The sequence below is a fragment of the Diabrotica virgifera genome, chromosome 6 (genome assembly GCF_917563875.1).
Source record: "Diabrotica virgifera virgifera chromosome 6, PGI_DIABVI_V3a".
In the NCBI taxonomy this organism is placed as follows: Eukaryota; Metazoa; Arthropoda; class Insecta; order Coleoptera; family Chrysomelidae; genus Diabrotica; species Diabrotica virgifera.
In genome coordinates, this window is record NC_065448.1 from 43,421,363 (window position 1) to 43,440,084 (window position 18,722).

At 32.2% G+C, this 18,722-nt stretch overlaps 1 protein-coding gene across 2 annotated transcripts in view; it reads right to left on the reverse strand.

The window, feature by feature from the left end:
- Nucleotides 1-18,722, reverse strand: part of LOC114324528 (protein furry) — a 274,530-nt gene that overhangs the window by 158,841 nt on the left and 96,967 nt on the right. For both annotated transcript variants that reach the window (XM_028272390.2, XM_028272389.2), the window contains exons 16-17: nt 15,910-16,064; nt 13,084-13,241 (exon numbers count right to left, since the gene is read on the reverse strand). In XM_028272390.2, coding sequence (XP_028128191.2) covers nt 13,084-13,241; nt 15,910-16,064 — 313 coding nt within the window. The remainder of the gene's footprint in view (nt 1-13,083; nt 13,242-15,909; nt 16,065-18,722) is intronic.

Consider the following 18,722-nt stretch of genomic DNA (forward strand, 5'->3'; position numbering starts at 1 on the left):
AATAAAACCTACCTTATCATTTCTTACTCAGTTGACCAGAGAGAAGGGAGATGGATAATTTAACAAGCAAACATTAAAAATGAATACTATTTATTAAACAAAAAAAAATATATAAAAAAGAAATTAATGTGGACCTCTTTCTGGTTTTACATTTTTTGTAAGGGGTATTATCCACAAATACAAAAATACAATATTAAGTTGTTACCTTTGTGTCTCTGCAAAAAATGTCCTGCAGCTTCCAACGCTAAGTCCAGATATTACGGTCACTTTTCACTTCACTGGTAGGTACCACAATAATACAATACTGATGGTACAATTTTTGGAGTATACAGTAGTACATATTATGTAGTTTGAAAAGTTCAGCAATGTTGTAGTAACTTAACTTGTAACAAAAAAAAACGACTTCATGCCACTACGGTTATTAATAAGAACTGCTTGAGATGAGATATTTATTAACCATGAACTGCGTTCCAAAAGAACAGGAGGTGTTTTCTACACCAAAATAAAAGCCATTGACTACCGATCATCAAACCTTGTAGCCAGACCGATGATCTCCATATTTGCATCTAAATGCAAACTATTCCCGGTGGTTTAAGATGACATCACACCAGACACTGCACAGTTAAATAAGAATCGACCTATTCACTTGGTCGTCTGATCGATAGTCATCCCCTTTGAGTTCCTACGATTGCTTCTATGGCCCCCAGAAGAACTCCACCTTTTTTCCCCATCTCACATTATCCTGCTTCAACCAACCAATCGCAGAAAAAGACCAACCCTGTTACCTACCACTTTTCTCAAATATTTCCACAGACAATTATTATTCCCTATTCCACGAACATACGACTGTGTTGGATTATCTCGACAACGAATATTTTATTGTGCAATATATGAAGATCGAAAGTAAATTGCAAATTACATTGTTGTTTATTGGAATAATTAATAGGGCCATTTACTTTCATACTTCTTATGTTGTACCTACACTAAAATATTCGTTGTCGCGATAATCCAAAACAGCCGTATATTCGTGGAATGAACCATACAGCCAATTACATCTAGGTTTCCAACACTCGAATGACAAATATTCAACGAATTAGGACAGAATATGATGATTTAGATTTTTGCATCGTTATTTTTTCGCTAAATTTTGAGTACGCGACTATTAGTCAGAAAAATAAATAAGTTTTATAGTGTTTACATTTGCAAAATATTTCCATTCGATTACACCAAAAGGTTGATCATAATTCATTCCAAATGAAACTGACTTAAGTAAGAAGAACAACAAACAGGGCACATAGATCACTACGTTTAATTTCTCAATGTTTATTCTGGATATGAGTGGACATGGAAAAGGGATTAACGTTATAGCGAACGTTGAAGTTGCTTATATTCATGGTGAACAATAATGAACCACTCAACGTTCACTTGTGTTCTTTAACGCAAGGAAACAGACACTTGTGTAAACACCAAAATTTTTCCAATAGTCCATAGCGTATAAACATTTTATTAAATGGAACTGGAGTGTTTTTTACCTCGAAGAACCTGTTATCTTTTAGACTATAAAAATAACAAAATATATCAAACTACGCTAAAGCGTAGAAATATTACGATTCTACTTAGGAATTTTTTCATGGCGTAATTTTACTAATACAGGGTTATACGAGACTTTCTTCTCCAAGTGAGATGGAATTCTTTTAAGAAATTAACGTGTTTCTGTATCGTTACAATCTCTATTTATTATACTTGATTTTCACTGTGATTACCGCCCCCAGATAGTTAACTTTCTTTACTATTTCGAAGTGGTGCTCATTAAAGAGTGATGTTCTGAGACCCAGATTATCTGCTTCCGCCTCGAATTGTGAAAACACCTCTCTCACGTCTCTTATAGAATGAGCATGATCTATGTCGTCAGCAAAGACCAACACTTTCGCTTTTAGGTGATGATAATAAGCCGGTTGGACAGTAAAACATAAGGACAATACGGGATACGGAATGCTACTATGCTACAAATACAAAACTGCAAATCTTAACCAGAGATTTATAAAGGACTCAGAATATAAACTATACTAAATTCTTAAACAAACTTAAAAAAACTATTAATTATCCAATTTGTGGAGGTTCGGACAAAAATAATCCCCGGACAAATGATGCCATGAGAGCCAGAGTGGCTTAACTGATTTTAACATTACTTTACATAATCAAAGAAAATGATCAGAAGCTATCAATGTCCGATTGTTTTAGTAATTGTATAAAACTACTAAAACAATCGAACATTGTTAGCTTCTGATCATTTTCTTTAAGCATGTAAAGTAATGTTAAAATCAGTTAGGCCACTCTGGCTCTCATAACCTCAAATAATCCCGGACAAAAAATCTGGATCAAAATCATCGGACAAATAATCCCCACAAATTTTTTTGGACAAAATATCCCCACAAAAAATTCTGGACAAAAATCCCCAAGAAATATTTGCTGCCGAATAGTTCTCTAAAAGTTTTCCAATCGTCATGAAACCGCTTTTCGTCACAAAAATAATGATTAGCAATTAAGATTAAGCATGAATTACAATTTCGATTAACAAATTTCGAATTCCAATTCCATGCCGATAATTGTAATAACGGCGTAAATTGGAATTAAAGTTTATCGAAATTTACAATTTACTCCGTTATTATAAAAAATTAAGACTTGGCACAATGATATTTTGTAGTAGAGCAATTTTATTGCATTTGAGTGACATTATATTTTCCATAAGATGTGTGCAGTGTCCTTTACAAAAAGGAACAGGTTTTTTTTGCATTACAATCCAGATTATCGTTTTCAGGCCCGAATCATCACGAATAGGCAATATTTTGAACATAGTTATTCAAAGCAGAGTGAGCAAAAAATTTAAGCGAATAATTACACTACATGATTCCCACAGCCTTAGCTCATTCCCCATATCTTCCACGATTTTTGAAAAAAACTCTTTTGTCGTGTAAAATTTGAAGTTTTCGGCATGGAATTGGAATTTGAAATTACCATTCATGCTTAATCTTAATTGTTAATCATTATTTTCGTGTCGAAAAGCGGTTTCATGACGATATTGCTATAACTCTCATGCACCGAGGCTGAAAAACATTTGAGTCGATTGCATAGAACTATTCGGCACCAAATATTTCTTGGGGATATTTTGTCCAAAAAAACTTTTGTCGGGATTATTTGTGGGGTTTTTTGTCCGGGGATTATTTGTGAGGATTTTTTATCCAGGGATAATTTGTGGGGATTATTTATCCTAGCTTCAATTTGTGAGCCAATATGTAGTGAAGTTTGAGATTATTTGTCACTGTTGGGAGACCCCTGTCAAGGGTAAGATATTTTTGTCGTACTTCTTTATATTTCTATCTTCTGATATTTCTCCTATTTGGCGAAATAAGTAAATTCGCAATATAAGTTATTCTAAGTAAATCTACGGTTAGTTTCAAATTAGTCTCAGGTTATGCCCTGATTAGGAATCCATTTTATCTCGTTCTGAGTGCCAAGTTATTCCATTGGGAATCCATTTTTTGGGAGTTCAAGTCTCCCCGTAGCTGATTATGAATGACTCCGCCCATAATCTACCGGCACTGAGAAACGAATCCTTCTAGCTCATTAGTCGGAGAGATAGAAGCGGATTTTGCTCGTGAGTAATATGGACAAACTAACTATACGGGGATATGTTGAATTAGTTGTGTACATGACTTTACCCAACGGGCGGAAACCAGAATGGAGGATCAGAATAAGGGGTCAAAGTCGCGGTTTTTATTCTTTTTTTTTGTGATGCTCCCGATCGAGATAGTGCACCAAAATTTGGGAATAAGTAGGTCATGACGTAACTAAATAAAATCTCCAAGGGCGGAACGCTGCGTGGCCGACAAAGTGGTGGGGGCAGGAGTAAATATAAAAATTAGAAGGGTTTTTTTGTGACGTTCGGGATCGACATAGTGCACCAAAATTTGGGAATAAGTAGGTCATAATGTAGCTAAGCAAAATCTCCATGGCGGAACGCTGCGTGAGGGACAAAGGGGTGGGGGCAGGGGTGAATATATAAATTATAAGGGGTTTTTGTGACGTTCGTGATCGAGATAATGCACCAAAATTTGGGAATAAGTAGACCATGACATAACTAAGTAAAATCTCTGGGGGCGAAAACCAGAGCGTGTGACGAGGGTAGTTATAAGGGGTCAAAGTCACGGTTTTTATTATTTTTTTTGTGACGCTCATGATCGAGATAATGCACCAACATTTGGGAATAGGTAGGTCATGACGTAACTAACCAGAATCTCTAGGGGCAGAACGCTGCTTGGGGGTTGTGAATATAAAAATTATAAGGTGTTTTGTGTGACCTCAGTGATCGAGATAGTGCTCCAAAATTTGGGAATAAGTAGATCATGACGCGGGGAGACAAAGGGGTAGGGGCAGGGGTAAATATAAAAATTATAAGCGGTTTTTATGACGTTCGTGATCGAGATAGTGCACCAAAATTTGGGAATAAGTAGATCATGACGTAACTGAGCAACATCTCCATGGGGGACAAAAAACGCACCTCTGCCCGGCACCCCTTTTCCCTCATGTAGCGTTCCGCACCTGGAGATTTTACTTAGTTATGTCATGATCTACTTATTAACAAATTTTGGTGTACTATCTCGATCACGAACGTCACAAAAAATCTCTTATAATTTTATATTCACCTCTGCCCCCACCCATTTGTCGGCCATGCAGCGTTCCGCCTCTGGAGATTTTACTTAGTTATATCATGATCTACTTATTCCCAAATTTTGGTGCATTATCTTGATCACGAACGTCACAAAAAACCCCTTATAATTTATATATTCATCCCTGCCCCCACCCCTTTCTCCCACATGCAGCGTTCCGGGAGATTTTGCTTAGCTACATCATGACCTACTTATTTCCAAATTTTGGTTCACTATCTCGATCATGAGCGCCACAAAAAAATAATAAAAACCGCGACTACCCCTTATAACTACCCTCGTCCCCCACTCTGGTTTCCGCCCGTTGGGTAAAGTCATGTACACAACTAATTCAACATATCCCCATATATTTTGTCCATATTACTTATCACGAGCAAAATCCGCTCCCAGCTCTTGGACTATATTGTGTACTGGTGTTGTAAGATTAATTCTTCATGATCTAGATCACCACATATGGTACAGTATTAGCAAGTCAATATCGAGGATACATCATTTATAGTCCGTCCGCTATAACTTTTCCCATGCGGTACGATTCATTTTCAATCAAATTAAGTCAAAACAGAAAGTGAAACTACGCCGATGTGTATAGTATATAGTATACAGTACAAAATTTATATACACATCGACGTTCGTTTCAATTTATGTTTTGACTTAATTTGATTGAAAATGAATCGTACCGCATGGGAAAAGTTATAGCGGACGGACATATATAATATGTTAAAATTACATACAAATAAAATCAGAGTTTGATGTTGATATTAAGAATAAACTAAACGTAAGACCAAATACTTACCATGTCGGGATAGCAGTGGCGACGCGTGACTTTTTCTAAAGTGTTACCAAAACCAGATGAAAAAAATCTTATTTACAAAAATGAAGATATGGCTAAATGTATATAGCTTCAATAACATCATTTTGTATATCACTTGAAACTCTCGAAAAAACAGTTGATGTTTCTAGATGTTGGCAAAATTTTTGATCTTTGTTGGCAATTAATGTTAACAATTCCCTATAATTGCCTCGATTGTCAGAGTCGTAGCCCTCAAAATGACCACGAAACGCTAATTCTTGTTTGGCCAAAAAACATAAGGTATTCTTTTTCTCATGATCATCTTTCAGTGCGTCACAGTTTTTCGATTTCTCTCTAACGCATTAAATTGTATGTGACAGAAAAAAAGGCACGTCTCTGAATACTTTGGTAATTATTCTAGTTCGGTGATTATTCTAGTTGTCAGTAGATGGCGCCATAATCAAAAAAGAATTATTTATTAAATAAAATAATAATATTATCAATATAATCTGTACAATTTATAAGACTATACAAATGAAAGAAAATACCATTTGATAAATGCAATAGACACAATTGATTTGGTTTTATTCCAAATTGAAAATAAAATTTGACAACTGTCAGATTTAACTAAAATGTCACGTTAGAATAAATGTCATAAATGTGTATTATCACGGACTTACCTTTTTTTCTATAATTTGTGACGCACTGAAAAATGTTCATGAAAAGGAGAATATCTATTATAAGTGTGCTAAGGATATACCTATCTATTTTTTAACAAAGTCATTATGTTTAGCAATATTTGCTTTAAAAGCTTGGTTAAGAGAACTTTCGATTCTTGTTTTGCCAAACTGAATCAAATTGGGTATATATCTTACATGTAGGTAACGGAGAAATTTCATGTCTCCTTTTTAAACTCTAAAACTATTTAAATCGTGAACCTGGTCCACCCATTTTTCTGTAGAAACCAGAAGACATGGCCAACAATACAGTCTATTTTCTTGCAACCACATAACCAATAAGGATTTTCACTGTACCAACTAAATTTAAAATATCGAACTACTTTTTTTGATTCCTTTTTTAAATTGTTTAAAATAGGTCTTTCATTTTCAATAATCTCATTTTTTTTCAAAATTATACAAGGAGAATTACTTTTCAAATATGTGATCGATTACGCAGCGACACTCATCCATGGTTAACTGCACGAACACTTTTTATAGGTCCTGTAACCAAATTTACGCCCGTCGCTCCTTCAAAATTTTCAGACACTAGCCGGTCCCGAGCGACAGCGAGTATATAACCATTGTAACCACAAATGAGACTGGTAACAAAGTATAATAATCCACAAGGAAGAATTTCCTGTAGCTGGCTGTATATACCATTAATTACAAGTAAAATTTAATAAAAAAAATTTGTCTTGGTAAAAGGTATATTAGTTTAAAAAGCCCCTATAGGGGTACAAACAGAAACAAAACGTTTTCGCTCTGTAACAAGAGCATCATCAGTGTTACAAGAACATGGTGAGCCAACCAAAAAATACAAAGGTCAAAGCCTTTCAAAAAAGACTAAAAGTCTTACATAGATGCAAACATGGCAAAATCCAAAGGATGGATAAAATTCCTATGGTTACGGCCCTAGGGTTCCTATGGTTACGGCTCCCACACGTGGTAAGTGGGTCAATAGGTAACAATTGGGTCATTATGTTACAAGAGGTGACAGGCAACTAAGAGATGAGACTTCAAAAGCGAATCTTTCTGATGTCAGGGCAACGATTGTCGATGATACTTGAGTATCATAAAGTTCAACTGAGTCACATAAACTCGCCAATATTTTCGTGTGTCTACGAGTAGTTGGCTATTTACTGAATTAGGTACTATTATCACATAATATAATAATATATTCCTATTGGTAAATGGAATTATTCATCGTCATGAAATATTTATTTGCAAGATGTAACAGTGGTTACATGGACGCTTCGCCAGTGCGGGATAGTATCATGATTTACTAATGAATCACTAACAAGAGAATTTTACTGTCATCATTGCACGTGTCTTGTCATTAGTTCTTTTTACAGACATCACATGCTATGATTTTTCTGACGAGTATTCTTAAGATTAAGTTGATTTCATGTAATCAAATGAACTAACGTGTGATCCAAAATTATTGTCACCATAGGTGGCTCTGAACGACAGAGATAGCTATACAGTGCATGTCTATTCTTAATTCAGATATATACTTTCCAGTTTAAGTCAACTTTGCAGTGTACGTCAACTTAACAAGAAAAGTTAGGTTATGTAGAGATGTTGATGGTGGACATATTGTTTGATTTTATTTATTACTGTTACTTATAATTTTGTTAATTCTTTTTATTTTTGATTAAAGTTCTGTGTTAACGGTTTCGACTGATTTTTTTATAATGTTACTTAATCAAAATTAATTGATAAACCAATGATATAAATTCAGATTACAATAAGACATACGTAATTTTTTGCACGGCTAGCTTTGATCCCAATAATTGTGGATCACTCGTTATCTTCCAATAAAGTCGCACCAGGAACGCAACTCAAAAATATTTACAATATCATTTTAAAGTCATTTACTTTAATAATTTTCGGAATAGCCAATATGATTGAGTCACATAAAATTAAATTATTAGAATTTTTTTAAATACAGGGTGATTGATTAGTAGGGTAAAGCTCAATAGCTCCGCTATAGTAATAGATGGCAATAAAAGTTAATAACAAAAATTTTAGCCACCTTTGAGCTTCACATTACAAAATTAGTTAGAATGTTACAGGGTGTTCGATAACACAGTGGCAGACCAAACTTATGTTTTTTTAAATGGAAAACCCTATATTTTATTTTAAATTCGAACTCCTGTTAACTTCTCCATCACAAAAATATAAATGTTTGTTATGTTATACATGGTATTTACAAAGTTATAAAAATTTTTATATGAAACTCGTAACAAGTTCAACTCCCTGTATAAATAAAAATAAGCAAAACAACAATGGTTTATTAATGCCATATTTTTTAACGTATTGTCAAAATTTTCAAGAATGGTCGATATTGCTAATTTTCTTTATATCAAATACAGGGTGAGTCAAAACGCAAGTACATTATTTTCTCAGTAATTTTAAATGGAACACCCTGTATTTTATATCACTATTGAAAAGTACCATTACCGTACTTTAATTTTTAGATAACATTCCCTATGTCTAAATTTATTAGTTTTCGAAATATTTTCATTTTTCAATGGACCAGTAGCGTGGCCACCCAAATCACCAGAATTTAATAAACTGGACTGATTTTTTTGGGGTTACGTTAATAATGAAGTTTATAAAATACCTCCAACAACAAGGGATGAGATGAAAAATAGAATACAAAGTGTATTTCGATGTGTTAATTTACAAATGCTCCGTAGAGTAAGTAGCTCATTCAATGATCGTTTTTAGGCGTACATAAATGTGTTAGGAGATAATTTTGAACACCTTATGTAATTAAATATTAAAAATGTTTTATTAAAAGTAGCTTCTAATTTTTTCAAACATGTTTTTTTGCAAAATGTATTACTGATAAATTATGTTTCGTTCTTTATTTGTTACATTGTTACATTTACATACAAAAGTAGTGTTTAATTGTCTTCACAAAATATTGTATTTTGTGTTTGTGTGTTTTTTTGTAAAATTTATTACTAATTTTCTTTGTTTATTTGTTGCATTTACATAAACAGATAGTTTTTAATTGTTTCAAAAATGTTGCATGTAGTGGTTGTGTTTTTGTTTGTAAAATGTATTACTAATAAATTATTTTTATTTCTTTACTGCTACAGTGTTACATTGATTACTGGATTGATAATCGGTAATCTTTAATTGTCAATTCAGTCATGGCTTACTTAAAATTTAGATAAATTTAAACACCTAAAATAATTTGCTCTGAAAAATGAAAATATCTCGAAAACTAATAAATTTGGGCATAGGGAATGTTATATAAAAATTAAAGTACGTTAATGTTACTTTTCAATAATAATATAAAATACAGGGTGTTCCATTTAACATTACTGAGAAAATAATGTACTTGCGTTTTGACTCACCCTGTATTTGATATAAAGAAAATTAGCAATATCAATAATTCTTAAGAATTTTGACAATAAATAAAAAAATATGGCATTAATAAACCATTGATGTTGTGCTTATTTTTATTTATACAGGGAGTTGAACTTGTTACGATTTTCATACAAAATTGGTTATAACTTTGTAAATACCCTGTATAACATTACAAACCTTTATATTTTTGTGATGGAGAAGTTAACAGGATTTCGAATATAAAATAAAATATAGGGTGTTCCATTTAAAAAAACATAAGTTTGGTCTGCCACTGTGTTATCGAACACCCTGTAACATTCTAACTAATTTTGTAATGTGAAGCTCAAAGGTGGCTAAAATTTTTGTTATTAACTTTTATTGCTATCTATTACTATAGCGGAGCTATTGAGCTTTACCCTACTAATCAATCACCCTGTATATTAACGTTTTGTATTTTGAAAAATATTTCCAAAGTGGAAATCGAAACGTCAAATAAGCTTATTGTAAAGTAAAATTGTGGCTTATTCGCCAAAAATAGTAATTTTAATCAATATAACATTACAGTAGGGGTGGCAAGTATGTTAAATTTGCAGTTACTCGAGCGTTATGGGGACCTATTGGGTTGTGAATATTAGTGGAGACCATTTTTAAATTTGATTTTCCATTTCCAAAGATCGTTTTTTCCGATTATAGCGCCATCTATCAATAATTCGAAAAAATATCTCGAATAAAAGTTACTTATTTTTACGTAAGGAATCTAAATATGCAATAAAAAAGGGCTCCTATTTAAGATTTTAAAGTAGCCCCTAACCCCCGAGGGGGGTCGTGTTTGGTATCACTCGATAGATTTTTGAAAAAAAAAGACGTTCATATCACGAAATATTCGCTTTTTTGTGAAACTTTGTGACTCACCCATTTCCTTACTCAAATCGTTAGATTTTTGAAATATACACTGTTCTGTATGTAAACTTACCTTATCTTAATCTTACGATTTCGAGTTTTTCTAATGATAGATTTTTTTTCGGGCCTCCCTAAGAACTCACTTATATTAAGAGTCCATATATGGTGGGGGTACATTTACAGGGTACAAAGTTTCTCCCCATGTGATTTTCTGATGGGCTCCCCTACCATTAAATGCACTGCGAACTTTCTCTATTCTTATTCTTAGTGAAAGAAATTTAAAAATCCTTGTGGATTTTGTTAACTAACTATTTAAAATTTACAAATTTTAATCACATGCAAGTCGTTATAAACAATGATTCATGTAAACAATATTTTAAAAGAAATCAGTAAATATTTGTAAGAATCGTGGCAACTCTGCAATTTAAGCCCCAAATGAATGCTGTAGCCCTTCTCTGGTTTGCACGCAGCCCACGTCTATTAATTCCTATACCGGTCGGAGCAGTGGCGGCTCGTGGCCTTAGAGACAGGGTCGGCAAGATTTTTTTCTCCTCATATAGGTATACCATCTAATTAAAAGGCTTCAATCATCAAAGGAGATTTTTTTTTGTTTGGTTTACTTGACATTCTCTCTTGTGTCATAGTGTTTCGACAATACGTTTTGATTATTTTGAGACAAGAGAAATCCCGTTCATTTGAGGCAGAAGTTAGTGGTAATAAGAGAATTTATGAACAGCTTGTTGTAGTGAATTGCAGTACTTACTATATAAAATTATACATATTTGTAACTTAACCCATTTTCCGAAAATATTTGGATCAGCATAATTTTTTCTCATCAGCATAAGTAACTTGTAAATAAATATATTGGAAATTTTTTGGCGAAGGTAACTTTAAAATTTTGAATTATCAAAGAGGTCAAAAATTTGCAAATCTTCAAAATTCGAAAAACGAGTATCTATTTGCATAATAGCAGGTATCCAAAATTTCAAAATATACTCGTTTTTCGAGATATGTATCATGCCTTTGTCTTTTTTGGGGTGGTTCGAAAGTATCAAGCGAATCCAAAACGTCACTGCGTATATATTGGAAACTTCTATCATTACGAAAATCTCTGAGATTTTGCACCAGCTTTCTTATTTTATTTTTGGAATAAATAATGACAATTAACTGATTTTTAACAACAAAGAATATCAAATGGGTTTCGGCAAAAACTTTCTTAAAATATTTAAAAGAATATTAAAAGAGTAATCATTTAATAAAGTTCTCAAACCGATTGCTTTACGGATCGAGATATCACCGCTTTCAAAATCGTCGCCTTCGATAATAAAATAAAAAACTTCCAAAAAGCTGTTCACGAAAATCTGCTACAGTGAAAACTACCCGAGATTTAAAATTTCATCGCGTCTGACAAACTGTTTGCATTTTTTTCGAAACAAATTGTTCTAAAACAGTAGTCCGTTTAGGCGAGCTAAAATGGCAAGAAAAGACGATATTATTTAATTTTTTTACACGTATCCTGCAAAACTATATTCATTCTATGCGCATGACAGTGAGTAAATAAAGCTTGTGGTGCAATAGTTTTAACTTTTGCCTGGAGACCATTCAATTCACCGGACATCACGGCAGTGCCGTCGTAAATTTGCCTTACCAATTTATTTTTGATATCCAAAAATTTTAATCTGATCTGTCCTTTAAAACATTAAAAATATATTCTGCCTTATTGCTTTTACTGACGTCTATAAAACCTAAAAACCTCTCATAAATATTACCACGTAACGCCTATCGAACAACAATTGATAGTTATGAATTACATGATAATCAGAAGTTTCTAGCGAAAAGCAAATGGTTTTCAGAATCTCAGATTCAATAACGTTATTCAAAATGTAACTAATTGATTATATTAGTTCATTCTGTACTGTTTTAGACACGCGCCGCTAAATATCTTCGAATCAGAAAAAAAATTGGAAAATTTCGAATCGTATTTCTTAAACAATTTTATTAGCTCTCTATACTTACTTTGATTTCTGACAACTTAAATAAATTACATACAATATCAATTAAACGACGTAAAACGGCGTGATTATTTTTTACAATTTCTGCCGATGCTTCCAAATGAAACATCGGCAGATTTAAATGTGCCATACCTGCCGCTTAATGCATACGGAGAGAAATATACGTTTGGTTCCTCTTCGACTCGTATTTCGTTGAGTTTTACGTGTAAATCGTCCAGCTCGAGATGAGCGGGGGTCGGGTTGCCGAAAACAGTCAGATGAATGGCTCGGATCATTCATTTTTTGAAAAGTCTCTTATGCGCAGGGATCACTTAACGCTCGGATTGGCCGAATCCTTTTAAAAACCATGAATAAAATTCAGTCTCTATTATCTGACAGATTTTTTTTATTTCACAGATACAAATGACATAAACTCTGATTAAATTAATTATTAAAAAATATATATATCTATAAATGTGTGGGTCGGCACTGCCGACTTTGACCGGTCGCCACTGGGTCGGAGTGTAATTTGTAGAGGTGCTCACTGTGCTTTTGTTAGTATATAATAATGAGAAATAATTTAAAAACAGACTTACCTAAATCATTTTCTGCCAAGGGACCAACGCATCCGAAAAATCGCTTATCCAAAAGTTGAAGCAGTTGTAGGGCCGTATCTCTGACGACTTGTCTAGGACAGCCGGTGTTCATTAACGTCACATTTATAATTGCGGTATAGTGGTCGCATGGATACTCCCTAAAAGTGTTCAAATTGTACATGACGCTCTTAAAATATAGGCCATACAGTTAAGAACCATAAATTCTCTGAGTACATATATAGAATATTACTTTTGCAGATCAGTTTTCTGCTGCCTGCTGCAGATCAACACTTCACTGTAAATCAACACCAGCTGTAATCATTGGCATTATGTCGTTTATTTTAATATTTAAGTATAGTATTTTTACTACAAAAACGTTATTACGTAGGTCAAAATTTTTGACGTAAGAGAACTGTCAAAACATTAGAATGTGACTTTTCATTATTGCCATGTTTATAATAATCATGGCAATAATGAAAGTAATGAAAAGTCACATTCTAATGTTTTGACAGTTCTCTTACGTCAAAAATTTTGACCTACGTAATAACGTTTTTGTAGTAAAAATACTATAGGTAATATTCAATTGAAACCCACCCACTGCTTGGTGATGAGGTTATATAGCAAGGTCTTTAAAGTTCACTGAATATGGTCTGATAAGACCGAAAACGTTCACTCTGAACAAAATCAACAATTGCAATCCATTTGGATTTTTTGATTTAATATATAACTACCAATTACAACAGAAGTTTTCAATAGGGAACTTGCTTAAAATCTTAAATTCGAAAAAAAAATGCTATAAATCACAACATAACATACGTAATTTAAAATATGTCAAAGAAAAAAGTTGTTTTTGTGTTTCGTTTGGCTCCTAAAGACAATTACAATCGAGAGAAAATTCAAATTATAACAGCTAGCCAAAAACGCGCCCTCATTGGTCGTGACGTCATATTATAATTTGTAATTCATTCCATTTGATATTCGTTTACTTGTTGTAAAATAATCATTTTATGGTGTATCTCAGTTTTATAAATCTGTAGACAGTTGCTGTGAACTATATACTTCAAAATATGTGAGTGTTTTTACTAAGACAACTTTTTGAAAATGACCAAAGAGGGTTTTTCTAAAGGGCAGTATAATAACTTACCCATTATGAACATAAATCTTTATTATTATGATTAGTTTATTTAAATTTTATAGTAAAAATAGTTTCAGAAAGATATTGTAGGTACAGGTAAATATTATTTAATCTGTAATTTACATCTAAATACTAAAATATACCAAAACTTATATTTTCTTTTTGTTCAAAATACACTTAATTTGCTAAAAACACTATTAAAGCAGACAACAGACATTAAATACTTACATTAAACTTATTTTCACATACATGAAGATCTTGAGAATGAACTAAAATGTCTTTAATGTCCTTTCGAAATGAACGTAACCACTTACGTCGTTTTTTATCGACTGGTAATCTAATAAATATTTTATTGGGGGTTTTTATGGTTGAACTTTTAAACAATGGTACTAAACAACACTTACTAAGGTACTATCATTAAACTAATGGTACTAAACAAGTACATAGTATTTACTTTTATTTTCCACAGTAAACACACACATACACACACAATTCAATACTATCTTTTCAAAAACTGTATTAAACTCCAATCTAAACAAACTGGTATATATTTTTATATTGTCATAACGAGCATTGTCGTTATAAAATATTATGATATGACGTCACAAGGGTCCGCGCGCTTTTTCGATAGTTTGAAAGGATTTAAATACACAGAAGATTTTAAATTTGTACTTCTAATCAAGTTAAGAAAATCTCGGTTAGCTAACCACTTTTTCGTCTGTTGGCAGCAGTAACTCTACGTGCGCATGTGCAATTCGAGAAATAATGATCAATTTGACAGAAAAATAAATAAAAGACAATTTCATAACGATTTAAAAAAATGCAATGCAATATCAAGTTCGGAATCTTTGTTTAGTTTATAACGTCTACCTCGGTTTCATAACAGAAGAGAATTAGAATTACTGGGACGACTTAGACTTTTCTTCCGATTTTGTTTGTCAAAGACCACGGTCTTATCATTATTTGAACAGATTGACCAGGAAATAAGAAGTCAGACTCTTTGGTAAATAATTAAGTATTTTGCTGTGTAGACAAATATAAAATAATCTTTTTAAAAAATATTACTAAGAATCATGCATTAAATCCTGCTACAGTAAGTGTAAACATAGGTACCTGTTACAGTTATATTTAAATATATTTCCTTCCTATATAATAACGATAATAATTTATAATTTCAATAATAATAATTTCCTTATAATAATAATTAGGTATTAGAATACTTTCCGCGATGAAAGAAAATAACATAACCCAACTAATCCCTTCTGTCAGGCAGGTACTCAAAAAAATAAACATGATGCATTCACTGCACCAATGCGCAAGCGTAACCGCAAAATTCGGAGCTAAACCATCTAACGAGGATCGGTTAAAATCGTGGTTAACTTACGAGTTTAAGCTCTAACCTAGTACTGAAAAACTGATTAACCATGAATATTTCGGTGACCAAAAAATAAATAGGTTAACCCAGCACTGAAAAACCGGCCCTAAGTTATTATGAGATTTTGAGGCGTGAAATTTTGGAAATCTTTAAACATGAAACTGAACAATATTGTGTAATAAACAAAAAATGTGCAAGTTCCCTATTCGATGTAAAGTTTTTTAAAAAATTAAAATATTTCAGCACGCCCCTTATTCTATATCAAGCAGAGAACTTATATTACCTGCCCTACATTATATTACCTAAAAATATTTACCTTGCGCTAAAGATGGTGGCCAAGGCAATGAAACAGCTATCAGCCACTCTTGACGTACCGGTATAACATTTATCAACCACCCAGTCCAAAAGCGGTGACACATCAGGATTTGATTCAAGTAAGAGAATGACAGTTTCTTGAGCCAGACTGTATACCTGTAACAACAAATAGTAATATAGTATTTTTACTACAAAAGCGATATTACGTAGGTCAAAATTTTTGACGTAAGAGAACTGTCAAAGCATTAGAATGTGACTTTTCATTATTGCCATGTTTATTATAAACATGGCAATAATGAAATGAAAAGTCACATTCTAATGCTTTGACAGTTCTCTTACGTCAAAAATTTTGACCTACGTAATATCCTACGTAAATAATTAACGTAAAAAGTGAAATTATGTATAGTTCATATAATTAGCTACAATCTGTAAAAGTTTCAAGTTTCTTCATTGTAAAAAACAAGAGAATTTAAGCATTTTCCGTTAAAATCGTTTTTTTATTTAAACAATTAATGAACAAAAAATTTTTTTATTGACTATTCGTGTATTGTTCCCGCGAATGCCAATGTCTGTAAATTTTTAATCATTTGCATTGAAGAAAAGGCAGCCAAATTAACGTCCAAAGATTTGACCCAAACGATTGAACTAAAGAAAAGCGTTTAATTAATTAATACGACAAAACGAATTCTAATGTTAATTGTAGCAAAAAAGGTCTCTACCGGTGGTTTTTCTAAAACTACGATAAAAACACGATATTTTTTTAATTCGAGTTTTGGTTGCAGATTTGTTTCGTATCGTATTGAAATTTGACACGAATAAACGCCGATTTATATATAAACAAATATATGAGCGTTCAAAATTTGAAACTTTATTGTTTATTTATGAAGCATAACGTAAACCATTAACGTAAAAAGTGAAATTATGTATATTTCATATCATTAGCTACAATCCGTAAAAGTTTCAAGTTTCTACATTGTAAAAAACAAGAGAATATAAGCATTTTCCATTAAAATCTTTTTTTTATTTGAACAATTTTAATAAACAAAAAAAAATTTATTGACTGTTCGTGTATTGTTCCCGCGAATGCATATGTCTGCAAATTTACATTAATTTGCATTGAAGAAAAGTCAGTCAAATTAACGTCTAAAAATTTGATGCAAACTATTGAAGTAAAGAAAAGCGTTTAAAAATTTACCATTACACTTTAACAATTATTATATCATATAATTAAATAATTATAATAATTTAAATATTTAATACAAGGAAATTCTAAAAGGTCATTGTCCTGTGATCTAGTATTGTATTGCACTTACACTCATTACTTACAGTTTTTAAATATTACGACGTGGTGATTTAAGTAGGCCAGATGTTATCATTCACATGTGCGTAACATGAGGGATACAGTATAATTTAATAAAATAGCAGCGCTTACTGAAAATGTAACAGATATAATTTAGTATTGAGATAGATAGATATAGAAAGAACTAGAAAGGGGGAATGGAGCTGACAAAAGACTCGAATTTTATTTCTATAAATATTGACATTGCAACTTGTCAAAAGATTTTTTATATCTCAGACTGTGGTCACCAATAAATGTCGTAGGCAGGGCCTCCGAGAGCGATGAGCGAGTCCCGGTAAGAAGTGAAGATCGGGCCCCCGACAAAAAGTAAAGAGTGAAAAAAATTATTTAACTGTTTTAGAAATAAAATTAAATCAATAAATAATAAGAAAAATTTCAAATATAAATATAAAATTTTGATTTTATTGATAATATTTATATTTTTTCTGATTGGCAAAGACGTCTATAATTTTCGAAAAATTGCATGATTTTACCGAATCATTCTCAATGCACAAAGCTGGTTAACCGATCCTGTTTCATTATATTTATATCTCATAGCATTTTTTATACGAGAAAGACAACTGTAGGATCTTTCCGCTTCTGTGACTGTAATATTCAAAATATTCTTAACGCAATAACGACGTTAGGAAATAATGATTCCAATTTGATATGTTTAATTTTAGTAAGTCAATATATTGGAGAAAGTTGAGATTCACCAATATTATCCTTATATATCGCTCCCAAATGAAAAATTCCATCTATAAATTCTTCACTGATGTCTTCTTTATTATGTTCAATGTATCAATTTTTTTCTTAATATTGTCGTCATCTCGATCTTGGAATGTCCATCAAATGTTAAATTAATAGCGGATGATTTTCATTTTCAGCATTAAATCTTCTGGTTGAATTGCTTATTATACAATCTATATTCTAGTCTATAGCAATATTAAATATATCACAGCGAAATATTGCGTCGGGTTCAAAATTCAGTCGCGTCATTGCTAAGCCCAGGCAAATCATCAAAAAATCTAGCAGGCTTCTTGAGCCGTTTTTCTTTATTTGATGTAAATTCTGGATTTATTCCATAATTGCTGGCAACTAATTTAGATTCTTCAACAATGGAAGACCACGAATTTCTGATGTTTGGAAGGCTTCTAGAACCCTGATAATTTTTAATATCCATATCCATAGTTATCTGTCAGCTCTGTAGTATTTGACTCCTGTGATTTATTGATGTTATAATTTTAAACTAAATCGTTGACATTAGTAATATACATGCAAATTTGTTAATGTGTTTTTTATTTGGTTTAAATTTGTTTTTAATTCCATTGTTATATTTAAATTTATAACGTCTTCTACAGCTTTATTAATTCTAGGTAATTTCTTGATTTAACGCTTTCAACACTAGCAGACTTAACGAGTCCCTAAACACCTATATTATTCTTAATATCTCCCAGCGTTGTGAGCTGCTGCTA